Source organism: Lycorma delicatula, chromosome 4 (assembly GCF_047948215.1).
Source record: "Lycorma delicatula isolate Av1 chromosome 4, ASM4794821v1, whole genome shotgun sequence".
In the NCBI taxonomy this organism is placed as follows: Eukaryota; Metazoa; Arthropoda; class Insecta; order Hemiptera; family Fulgoridae; genus Lycorma; species Lycorma delicatula.
The window spans coordinates 3,730,927-3,744,926 of NC_134458.1; the positions used below are offsets into that span (position 1 = coordinate 3,730,927).

Sequence of the window (14,000 nt, forward strand, 5' to 3'; positions counted from 1 at the left end):
ATGAGATGATATTAAATTAAATAAGTATAAGCAGAATAACATAATTGATCAAATAAATAATCAATATACTGTACCAGGTGTGTAAATAGGAAACCAGAATTTGCCCATAGATGGCCCTAGCTGTCAATATAGTTACCGTCAAACCCCATCATTGGCACCATTTTCTTTCTTCAACAGCTGACAAAGATTTTCAACTCACAAGAATACAAGTTTCATACAACAGCATAGTTTTAATTATCATTGAACATATTGAGTTTTATTCCTACAAACTACGATTTGAGGACAGCATTGATTTTCTGTTACAATTTAAAGAAAACTGCTGCAGAATCGCATCAAATGTTTGTTGAAGCTTATAGTGAGTATGCTCTTGGTAAATCACAGTGCTTTGTGTGGTTTAAAAAATTCAAAAGTTGTGATTTTGACATGAGAAACGTAGAATTTGGAAGACCATTGAAAAAGTTTGAGGATAGCGAATTGTAAACATTGTTGGATGAGGATGATGGTCAAACGCAACAATTCGCAGATCAATCAAATGTAACACAAAAAGCCATCTCCATATGTTTGAAAGATTCAGATGGGAAAATGGATTCCGCAGAAACTGAATGAAAGACAGCAAGAAAACCAAATAACCACTTCCAAAGTGCTGCTTGCCAGGTACAAACGAAAGTCAGATCTCCATTGAATTGTGACAGGTGATGAAAAGTGGATATATTTTGAGAATCCTAAGCGTAAAAGATCATGGGTAACTCCAGGCAAACCATCGACATCGATTTCAAGGCCAAATCACTATGGAAAGAAAACAAAGCTCTGTGTTTTATGGGATCAGAACGGTGTGATCTATTATGAGCTGCTAAAACCTGGCGAAACCGTTAATACTAAATGCTTCCAAGAAAAAATGATCGATTTGAATCGAGCATTGCATGAAAAAGGACCAGAATATCAAAAAAGGCAACACAAAGTGATTTTGCTTCATGATAATGCACCATCACACACAGAAAAACTGGTCAAGGAAATGAACGAGGCATTCAGTTGGGAAATACTTTCGGATGCGCTTACCAGACTTGGCTCCATCTGACTACTATTTATTTGCATCGATGGGATACGCATTTGCTGAGCAGCACTTTACTTATTATGAAAATGTACAAAAATGGCCCGATGACTGGTTTGCCTCAAAAAAGCAACAGTTTTTTTGGCGTGGCAATCATAAATTGTCAGAGAAATAGGAAAAATATATAGCTAATGATGGACAATATTTCAAATAAAATATTTTTTATCATTTTCATACAATAAACATGTATTTTCTATTCAAAAAATTCTTGTTTCATATTTACACACCTGATAAATGTAGATATTATAAGTGAAATAATAAAATAGTAAAGATAATTGAAGATAATTTTAACAAATTTAAAAATAAAATATTGTTAATGAATAGAAATGTAAATGATTTTATAGAATTAGTAAAGATAAGAGATTTTCTGAATCAATTAAATATATTGTATAACATTATGTTAAGCCTTGTAAGACAGAGAATAATTTAACATTTTGTAAGCTAGGAATGCTACATCCAAGTATTATATCCATAAAGGAATTGTTTAATGAAATAATGAAAATATCCAAATATTTCAATAATAGAATACCATTAGAACCTAAACTAAATAAAATAAAAGAGTTGAAAATATGATAAGAATTAACTGTAAGATTTGCAAAAATAATATTATGTACTTTCTTGAATTACTGATTGTAGAAGAAACAAATTATAATTTATACAAGTTTGTATCCATTCCTACCAGAAAAGACTTATACTATGTAACTATTATATCAAAGGTAAAATATATGTTAAAATCAGATGAATCAAAAGTCATAGGGTTAAGTGATAAATGTAATAGTAATAATAGATATAAATATTTGTGTTCAAGTAAATTAATAACCCATGAAAATATTGATTGTGAAAAATATATTGTATTAAATAGTAAAATAAATATATGTTAGATGTAAAAGAAAATACGATAAAATGGATACGTTACAATATTTTTTGGCCATAATGCCACATAAAGAAAAAATAATGATCGTAAATGTAAAGAAACTATAACTAAAATGGTACAAGGAATATATATAATAAATTCAAATAGTAGTATGATATTGTATAAGGACAGCCCATTGCAATATATGAGTAAGAGTAATGGGCATCCTAAATTTACTGATGTAAATGAACTGAATGTGGACAAAGTGCAACATTCTGAATTATCAAATGATTTAAAGACTTTAGAGTTAGAGAAAATAAACTTAAATAATTTATTGATGGTCAGGAAAAATAATATGGTCACAGGTGACATATCAATATGGGTCATAATATTGTATTGTAAATTAAATGTAATTGTTAACAGTGTATTATGTATTTAAAATAATAGGAAAACACCTGTGGCTGATACTAATCAACCCCACGTTGTTTTATTTGGGGATGGGGGAGTTATGTTACAGTAAAATCCTGACGAATTGCATTCCATAGGCCACGGGTGCTTCACATCACTTAATACTAAGAAATCCACCAGATGATGGAATGCAATGCAGGTGCATCTTGTACCAAGTGTACAGAATAATTATTCAGTTCCAGACAGACTCTCATGGGGTAAAGAAGTCTTTGTCCTGGACTCATTCAATTCGCATCATCCTATTGAAGTTCTAGTCAGACGTTCATACAGTAAAGTTCTATTAGACAGAACTCGTTCGATGCACTCATCTTCCTATTCAATTCATCATGAGCATGTACGCATGCTCAATTAACAATGTTGTTAACAGTTAATTATTTAAGATTGCATATAATATTAATTGTACAAATAAAGTTTATTTTTTTAAAAAACAGAACCCGTTGAGTCACAAACTTATATGAATCACATCCCAGTTTTTTAAAAGTTTTCAAGAAGTTCCCTGATCAATTCTGCACAGTTCTTAGCCCTCTTTCTGGCCAGGAATAATTCAACAATATTTTGAAATAATACCCATGCTGCTTTCTCAGATTCATTCAAACTTGTCTCCAAGAAAAAATCCATCATTACCTTATGTGTCTGTGGTCCAACAAATATTCCTTCTTTGGTTTAACCTCATTGATCCTGGGAAACTTGCTTTTAAGACGTAAGGCTTTACAGCCATATCAAAATTTTTCAATAATATTTTAATGACAAAATTTTTCATCAAACCAAGTTGTGTAATAGTGAAAATTTACACATTCTTAGAATTAACAAGAGCTTAACAGATAAAATTTTTCTAGTGCCTGTCTTTTTGGCACTAATGCCAAAAATCTTCCTAAATGTAATGGTTTTTCCTTTCCCTACTATCCTGCTTGAATAAGAAGCAATAATACTTCCGAGCTGGTGTCCTAACAAAATGGCTATCACCTTGTATGGAAATGTGTGGTTTCCTTGTATGTGTCAAGAATAGTTTTCTTACTGTAGCATCTTCAGTAAAAATTTCACATTGTCATATATCTCCTTTATTTGTGCTGCATATGATAGTTTCTCATTTCCACTAAGATGCCTTCTAAACTTTTTATAGAGGAATCAATAAACAAGTGCCATTCTGCAGGATTTTGTGATGCTGTCCTTGTAAATTCAATAATTAATATACACTATTACAGTACACTACACCATCTTGTACTAATATTCTTGCTGGCTATCATGGAAAAAACATATTTTAGTGTTACTTTCGAGGAGGTTCTAGCCTTTTGATCTTGAAACCATTAAAGCAGACTACATTTTAGACAAATTAAGATCACAAACCACATCATTAAGCTCTATTTGAGTAATTCTGTCAGGTTCAGTGCTCTTGCCTTGGAAAACTGTATCCTCTTCTTTATTACTTTCTAAATCACCATAACCTTCTTAATCATCAATATTTTCTTCTAAACATCATTTTCTGGAGGAACTAGATCAAGTAATTCTTCATTGCATGGAATGTCACGAGTGAAGGAAGTCTAGAATATATGAGGTGCTACCCAAAAGTTCGGGGGATTTGAATTTTGCACACGAACCATTGCTGGTTCGACCTGCTGCTGCTAGATGTGGCTAACAGTACTCTTTGTGAATCAGTGTTCCAACAGCTGTGATGGTGAGAGGCTGCATTGTTGACTTTCGTGTGGTTGTGTAACGCTGTGTTTTACTGCTTCGGCGAGGTTCTAAATGGCAGATCTTAAAGAGCAAAAAACCTGCATCAAATTTTCTTCATGCTTAAAAAAACTGGTGCAGAAACCCATCGCATGCTTGTGAAAGCATTTGGTGACAATGCTATGAGTAAAAGTAAAACTTTTTTGTGGTACAAACGATTCAAAGATGGCCAAACAACAGTCGATGACAATGAGCGTTCAGGATGACCATCAACAAGCGCAACACCGGAAAACATTGCGAAAGTGCGAGAGGCTGTTGTTGCAGACCGTAGACAAACAATCCATGATGTTTGTGCAATCGTACAAATGTCATATGGGTCCGTGCAACGCATCTTATTGGACAGTTTGAACATGAGACGCATTGCTACAAAATTCGTACCGAGACTGTTGAACAGCTACCAGAAACAAAATCATGTAGGTCTGTAGTGAATTGAAAAATTCAGCAAGAGACGACCCTAACTTCATCTCCAACATCATAACTGGTGATAAGACATGGGTGTATGGGTATGACCGTGAAACTAAGCAGCAGTCGCCGCAGTGGAAGTCGCCAAGTTCGCAGCAACGTGAAGTCCATGATGATTGTTTTTTCGACAACAAAGGTATTATCCATACGGAATTTGTTCCTCTTGGTCAAACTGTCAATGGGATGTTCTATTGTGAAGTTTTGAAGCAGTTACATGAAAGCATTAGCTGCAAACGTTCAGATCTGTGGGGTAACAACTGATCAGCTGGGTTCTGCACTATGACAACGCACCCGCGCACACATCGCTAGCCGTTCGGAATTTCTTGGCTTCCAAAAAGACGATAGTGATTCTCCACCCACCCTATTCGCCTGACCTTGCCCAGTGCGACTTTTTTCTCTTTCTGAAAATAAAATTTCAATTGAAAGGCCGTCGTTTTAACACAATTGAGGAGATTCAGGAAGAAATGCAGAACGTGCTTCGAACACTTACACCTGCAGACTACCAGGGATGCATGGAATCATGGGAAAAACGCTGGGATCACTGTATCAATGCCCACGGGGATTATTTTGAAGGAAACAATGGAAATTATAAGTTATGGTAAGCTATTTTATTTTTATGGTAAAATTCCTTGAACTTTTGGACAGCACCTCGTACAACAGATTTCTTGAATTACTTGTGATGCCTTTGATTTCTGTGATATAAAAATAAGTCTGTCTCGTAGTTTTAAGGCTCTTTCCATACTAGAGTAACAACAAAAGGCATATGTCATGGCTTCTCACTTAGCCAGCTGATCAGTAAAGTTATACAAGGATGTCAACAAATATGAGGTGCCCAACACTTGTCCTGAACTCCTATTTTATATCCAAAATAAAGTTCATATTATTTTTGTAACCCAAGGAATAATATTTCTTCATTGAGATTTAAAAGTTATTTCACCATGCAAATAAAAAAAATTGTTAGGATGATTTATAAAACTAAGAGGCACTTTTATTTTTTATTAAAAATAAACAAAAAAAACGATGTGTATGAAGCACAACAAAAACAATACATATCTGTATCAGACAAAAGTAGGAATAAAACAAAAGACCAAATCAGTGATGGTAATCATGTGAAAACCAGAATGATACCAATTCTCTTATCTGGGTTACTCCATAGTAAAAATAGTGATTGAAATGACATCAATTATGATGTCATTAATAGACTCTTAATTAAATCTTATTACAGTGGTAAATTATTTTTCCTAGAAGGAATGAGTCATAGTAGTTAGTATTGACGTCATTCTGTAACTAATATGGTAATACCATATTAGTTACACCATTCATTCCTCCAGATTATTCCACTCTGAGACATTCATAAATATGTTTCATTTATAAATAAATTAAGGAAGAAGAGGAAGTTGAGGAGGATGAAATGGGAGAAACAATACTGAGATCTGAATTTAAGAGAGCATTAAAAGATTTAAATGGCAGAAAGGCTCCTGGAATAGACGGAATACCTGTAGAATTACTGCGCAGTGCAGGTGAGGAAGCGATTGATAGATTATACAAACTGGTGTGTAATATTTATGAAAATGGGGAATTTCCATCAGACTTCAAAAAAAGTGTTATAATTATGATACCAAAGAAAGCAGGGGCAGATAAATGTGAAGAATACAGAACAATTAGTTTAACTAGTCATGCATCAAAAATCTTAACTAGAATTTTATACAGAAGAATTGAGAGGAGAGTGGAAGAAGTGTTAGGAGAAGACCAATTTGGTTTCAGGAAAAGTATAGGGACAAGGGAAGCAATTTTAGGCCTCAGATTAATAGTAGAAGGAAGATTAAAGAAAAACAAACCAACATACTTGGCGTTTATAGACCTAGAAAAGGCTTTCGATAACGTAGACTGGAATAAAATGTTCAGCATTTTAAAAAAATTAGGGTTCAAATACAGAGATAGAAGAACAATTGCTAACATGTACAGGAACCAAACAGCAACAATAACAATTGAAGAACATAAGAAAGAAGCCCTAATAAGAAAGGGAGTCCGACAAGGATGTTCCCTATCTCCGTTACTTTTTAATCTTTACATGGAACTAGCAGTTAATGATGTTAAAGAACAATTTAGATTCGGAGTAACAGTACAAGGTGAAAAGATAAAGATGCTACGATTTGCTGATGATATAGTAATTCTAGCCGAGAGTAAAAAGGATTTAGAAGAAACAATGAACGGCATAGATGAAGTCCTACGCAAGAACTATCGCATGAAAATAAACAAGAACAAAACAAAAGTAATGAAATGTAGTAGAAATAACAAAGATGGACCGCTGAATGTGAAAATAGGAGGAGAAAAGATTATGGAGGTAGAAGAATTTTGTTATTTGGGAAGTAAAATTACTAAAGATGGACGAAGCAGGAGCGATATAAAATGCCGAATAGCACAAGCTAAACGAGCCTTCAGTAAGAAATATAATTTGTTTACATCAAAAATTAATTTAAATGTCAGGAAAAGATTTTTGAAAGTGTATGTTTGGAGCGTCGCTTTATATGGAAGTGAAACTTGGACAATCGGAGTATCTGAGAAGAAAAGATTAGAAGCTTTTGAAATGTGGTGTTATAGGAGAATGTTAAAAATCAGATGGGTGGATAAAGTGACAAATGAAGAGGTATTGCGGCAAATAGATGAAGAAAGAAGCATTTGGAAAAATATAGTTAAAAGAAGAGACAGACTTATAGGCCACATACTAAGGCATCCTGGAATAGTCGCTTTAATATTGGAAGGACAGGTAGAAGGGAAAAATTGTGTAGGCAGGCCACGTTTGGAGTATGTAAAACAAATTGTTGGGGATGTAGGATGTAGAGGGTATACTGAAATGAAACGACTGGCACTAGATAGGGAATCTTGGAGAGCTGCATCAAACCAGTCAAAAGACTGAAGACAAAAAAAAAAAATAATAAATAAATTCAGGTACTCATAATTCATTATTAATATAAACCTCGCACACAACAAATCTTTACAAGTTTTTAGTCTTAATAGAGAAAATAAATTATTTTAACAATTTTCATTTTTTTATGAGTGACAAATGCAAAAAAATAAGCTCTTAAAACAAATTTGAATTTAGACTAAAAAAATAAATAATACTAAGCCAAAATTACATGTGTAACAAAACTGTTGTAGATTAGTACAATCAGTGGAAGTTGTACTAGCCATGTTCTGCTGATAAACACTTTCCCAGATTTTGTGATATAATCATCAAAAAAAAATATCTAAAAATTTACACAAATGTTTACAGTATTATTTCTACAAATGGTTGTAAATTTAAGGGGAAAAAATGATTCACCTGGTGTGAACAGATTCAGGTAAACAGTATTAGCCAAATTTCAATTGGAACAAAAATTACATAAATATTTAACATAAATTTCTTTTATTATAATAAGAACAAAATAAATACATAAATAAATTAAAGCTAAGTCTTAGGGAATGAAATGGAGAAAAATAAAAAAAGATTAAAATGTACAATTAACACAACAGAAAATATTTTAATCATAATTAATAAACTGTTAAGTTGACTTTGAAAAACGTTTTTAAAAAGCAGACAAAATTTATATGAAGAGCAAATAATCATATTGATGCATCTCCTTGAACACTGGGTAACTTATAGACGTAATCAGGACGACTGAACAGAGAATGAACATTCACCAGTCCATATAATAAGTAAGCATTACATGTGTTCATAATATTTTTTTTAGTTTCATCTGCAGGTAAACTTTTATTTTTGCTCTCAATTTTTTGGTTGAAGATAAAAGGTGCAGTTTTTAAGTTTAATAAATAGTCTTTTAGGAAAGCCTTACTTAAGCCTTAATTTTTGTCCATTAATAACAAATATGTATAATTTTATGGGATATCTTATAGCGTTACTTTAATTTAACTACTTTATTGTCTAATACATACACTGACACACCTACATTAGAAAAAGATTCATAAGACATATTGACAACGATAAAGAACAGATCATCTGGTGCAAATTTTGTGGAAAAAGTAAAAAACCATTTTTAACTATAAAAAGGAGACATCCCATGCACAATGTTTTTTAATCCTACATTTTTCTCACAATTACGCTTTGCGACAGAGACAGTAAAAATTTCTTTGAAATTGATTAACTGGTTCTCATAATCCAATATAAAAAGACAGATTAAAATTCTACAAATGATGAATGCCACTGCTATGTGAAAAGGATATCTCTCAAAAATTTAAATGTATATTACTTTTCTGGAAATTCAGGTTATTCTAGTCAACTCATTCATTTTAGATTAAGTTTAAGTTCCATAACAAACTTAATTCTTAATACTGACTACAACTTACAGCATTGTCACTGGTTTTGTTTACGTGCTGTATGTAGAAGTATTAATTGGTTTTTGAGCTCTATTAGAATTTTGAGAATTTATTTTCTTAGTTAAAATCTTACATAACATTGAAAATATACTATCATTACATTAAAAAAAGTTTTGAATATATTTACATGGTACTCATTAATATTTACATTAAAATAAATGCAATCTGTTCAAAAACAAAACCGTAAGAATGATCTGCCAAAATTTGAATATCAGGATTTTTGGAATTACAATAGCTAGCTAGTCTTCAATATTGATCGCTGTAAAGGGAATAAGAGCAAAGATCATGTTATACACTTGGCAATTACTGAGAATGCTAATACAATTTTTACATATAACACTAATGTTTGAAGACTACATTGATAAGACTGGTTTTTCCTAAAAAAAAAAATGTTTTAAACTTAGCAGATAATGTCTTCCAGCTTTCCTTGTTACAGTACTTTTACTGTATTGAACTCTAGACTTTTAATTTATTTTAATAATTATAATTAATTTATTTAAGTTTACGGTAATATCTAGTATTCTGAAAACTATAATGATGAAAATCTGGTCTGTAGAGCATCAGAATGATCCTATTTCAACCGGTTCGATAAGAGTTCAAAAATAATTAAAAATTTTTTTTGGTCCCTTTGACTGAATTCTACCCCCCTTCTCAAGGGGTGGGGGGGTCAAAGGGAGAATTCAAAGGAATTATCCCTTTGACTGAATTAACTGAATTCTACTGAATAAAGAAAATAATAAGATGAAGTTAATCAAATTTAAAAACCAGGAATTAAATACACATTAAACGTAGATATTTTAGTAGATATTTTAGTATTTTATTAAAGTAGATATTTTAAAATTGTCAGATCTTTCCATTGTAAGGAATTTAAAACCATTTATAAAAACAGTCTTAAAGTTTATTCTACTTTCAATTTAATAATTTTTTTATTATTGAAAAATTGGCACTGTGACCAAGGTCTTATTGACCTGAACGTTAATAAAAATTAACTGATCAATTTATTATATTGTCTCTAATGGTTTTACACTTTACTTTTGGCTGAACATATTATTGACTCAAAAAATTTTATTCAGGATTAAATTTTCAACAGAATTCAAAATAGTTTACAAAAGATCTCATATTAACCAGGAGAGAGAAAAGTTAAAATTGTTGAATACCTGTTTTCTGATAGAAAACATTAGTTTGATCGTCGTACTTCATAGAAGTTACTTCTGCAATGAAATGAGCCTGTAACTTTTATAGCTACGGGGAACAAGAGTACTGAAACCGCTTGACGGATGAATATGACAAGGGTGCTCATTAATTTCCAATGAATTACAGGCGTACAAGATGATATAAAATTTATGTTATAAAACAAAATTGTACAATGATGGGAAAAAGATAAATAATTGAAACCCAGACATCCGGACAAGTTACAGAAAAGATCCAATATTTCTATTTAATAATTTAATGTCTTGTAAGAATGCTTGACAAAATTATGTTTGTGAATGTTCCTGTTTGTAAACAGCATGGTATGCATTACGAATCAATGCGTATGGAAAGCATGATTCCAACAGATCCATGGTAAGAAATGGAGATTCCTGAACAATCTGAAAAAAATGAAGTCGATATCATTAGTAAAATGTATAAAATTTACAGAAAATAGCACTGTCATAAAAAATTAAAATGCTACAATTTAACAAGTAAACATACCTGAAAAATTCTCCACAAACAAAATGAACATACAGAAGATACACAGTCAATAATTTTCATCTGTATAATACATCTAACTGACTCTAAATAAGACTAAATTCAACAACTGATAACTATTGAAGTGATTACTGTTTTATAAATCAATATTTTTTTTTTTTAGATTACAGCAAAATAACAGAAAAAACATTATAAGATAAAAGTAAGGCAGTAAATATGTAGATTAACTCAAATTTCATTTTAATGGACTTTTTTCTATGTAAATGGGTCTAGATTATACTTTTTTTAGACAAGAGGTGACACACTATTGATTAATATTTTTTGAGAAAGGCCTCAATTTCTGATGTCATTCTTCAGACTACTTGATAACTGACCGATTTTCATAGAGAACCTTCTTTAAACTTCCTTCTCACTATAACACACCCGTCCTAATCTGAATTGCTCAGTCAAACTGACAACTATGCCTATTAAAAATTATTATTAGTAAATAAATACATCGATAAGGTCATACAAATACATCGAATAAAAGTATAATTATTATAAATATATTAAAAACAGCTTACAATATATTATTTGATTTCCTCAAATGTCTTCGGCTAGTCTGCCACCTTCAGGAGGAATTTATAATAATTTAGAATTAATATAAATAAAAAATAAAATTCACATGATAAAACATGACATAACAATTGATTGTCATGAGGTACAAATTTTGTAAATGTCATAAGTTAAATTAAAATGATTACATCTGTATCGTAAGTGTCACAATCGTTACGAAAGAATTGTGAAATTTAAGATAACAATTGTGACCTACAAAACGGATATAATTACTTCAATTTAACTTATGACTAATATACCAAATAATATATTGGTGAGCTGTTTTTAATATTATATTTTACCAATGGTACCATGCTTGAAAAATTTAATTTAAAAGGATATTATATTACGTACTATTTTATAATGACCAATGAAAATCAAATCCATGTTATACACAATGAGTATAACAAGTGTATTTCAAGGGACATAAAAAAACTGCAAAATATTTCACCGCCTCCAGCACGTACAGATATTGATAGTACACTGTTTTGTTATCTTTTGTAAGCCTTCCTTCTGATCCACAACAAAGAAAAAATGATGACTAATCATTGGTAATACAGGAAATTAAAAAAATAGTAGTTAGCTCCTTGGTATCGCTATCAGTAGTAAAATTTATATCAGTATCACTAAAATGTGGTAACAATGTGATCCTACTATTTATATTTGTAAAATAAAGGTAAAAATTATATGATTAACTCACTTAAATTATTCTAAGTAACATCAACCATATTTTATTGTGATTTCATTGTAATTCAACTAATTCACCATGACAGCAGACAATACTGTTGGCATTTTATTTTCCAAACAGGGAAGTTGATTTATAAGTCTGTTTTTTACTCTCTGCATCTAGCCAATAGAGTACATAAAATAAAATATATAAAATTCTTTGATTCCAAAATCTGCCATTACAAAAGAGTTGTCTGCATTTGGAGGTACCCACCAAGACAATTTTCAATGGATTCAGTTCACAATATTACATGATTAAAGCAAAAACACAAATTAAACAACCTCTTATCAACAATTAATCTCCTAACTACTGCTTACATCTGATATCTGTATACCTCTTATATAATTCTTCTTTCCTGCATTAACATAAAAATATAAATCAAGAATAACAAATTCATAAATATTCTATACTGTATACCTGATCGAGTAGCAAATATACAGATTCTCTGTTTTTTATCATTTCTCGGTCTGCTTCCTGTCCTAACCGAAGTAAACTTGAAGATGCCAGCTAAAAAATGGATAATTCATGTTGTATAACAATAGATAATCTAAATGAAAAAATAAATCTACAATTATCAGTAAAATGCCAACCACTGATTATATAAATAGTAAGCATAAATAACAAAACTAACTATGCTACAGATCTAAGAATTGACATTTTCCCATTTGTTTTGCTATAATTGTAATTTTCTGTAGTCATCATATTCTATTGTTTAACAAGCAAAACTAAATCATAAATACTATGACATGAAATGTTCTCATTAGCATTACAGAAAATACAATGGCAGTAGGATCAATGGGCTTCAATGCAGTAACTGTCTGATATTTCATAAGGATGTGCTGTATCATTACAAAGATACAAAAAAATGAAAATATTGTCCAGTATCAGAGGATTGTCCAACAGCAGCATTTAGGCTTTGTAAAAAATGATTGAGAATTTTAAGTTATATACGAGTAAGCATAGCACACAAGGTATGATAAAAAAATATGGTAAATGTTTAAATAAAAAAATCTATTACATTAAAAAATACATTATTCCCCTCAAGATAATCTCCCTTTGTTTTAAACACACCTATCCCATCATTCTTGCCATCTTTCAAAGCAGCTTTAAAAAGTCCTATTTCATGAGTGTCTGTAGTTACATTTTGTGGCTTCCTTGACATCCTAAATCAATTCAAAACATTTATCTCTCATGCTCATTTTGACTTCAGGGAAGGCCCAGTCACAAAGTACCAAATGAATAAAATGGATGAGGAAACACTGTAATGGTTTTATGTAACAGAAATTGCAGCACTAAAAAGTACTGCAATTTTTGTCACACATCGCTTTTGTGATGTGCGACATAAAATGATATCATGATGGAGGATGAAATTGTTGGCCATTACTCAATTATTCTCTATACTCATTGTTTCATAAACACCCAATATACCCTTATATTAATCAGAGTTAGATGGAGTCAAATAACTCCATCTAAAATGCAAAGACTTCCTACTCTAACAGAATGCAATGAAAATTGTACGTTATTTCAAAGAATACTGACCCACTGATAACAAGGTCAATAGTTAAGTAGTCCCACTGATAGTCAAGGTTTAATAGTTTGGTTTAAAACCAGTATTTTTAATTTCAGTCGACATCCAAAAAGTTATTTTTATATTTATTTTACATATAAAGAGTATACATACATTAATGAAATTCCTGTCTTTACTTTGAAAGGCTCTCCCTCTTACATATTTAATATCCCAATGGGATAATTTCCAAATTAAAACTAAAGATGAGTTTGAACTAAAGGGGTAAGTTGCACCTTAAAACTTCTATTGTTATCCCCCCTTCAAATGCGTATCATATGTGTCTGTGTGACTCTAATCACACAGTAATTTCATTTGTTACTTTTAAACCAATTTCACTTTCACTATATTTTTAAAATTGTTTGAAAAAGGTATGCACAACAGACTAAAAATTTCTTGAAAATATTGGTCCACGGTTTTTTTATTCATGGAT

The 14,000-nt window shown here is 31.1% G+C and overlaps 1 protein-coding gene across 1 annotated transcript in view; it reads right to left on the reverse strand.

Moving 5' to 3' along the window:
- Positions 1–8,008: 8,008 nt before the first annotated feature.
- Hem (Nck associated protein 1 Hem) overlaps positions 8,009–14,000 on the reverse strand; it is a 106,614-nt gene continuing 100,622 nt past the window's right edge. Inside the window, exons 22-23 of the mRNA XM_075362164.1 lie at positions 12,421–12,510; positions 8,009–10,582 (exon numbers count right to left, since the gene is read on the reverse strand). Of these exons, the coding sequence (XP_075218279.1) occupies positions 10,469–10,582; positions 12,421–12,510 (204 nt within the window). The 3' untranslated portion in view covers positions 8,009–10,468. The remainder of the gene's footprint in view (positions 10,583–12,420; positions 12,511–14,000) is intronic.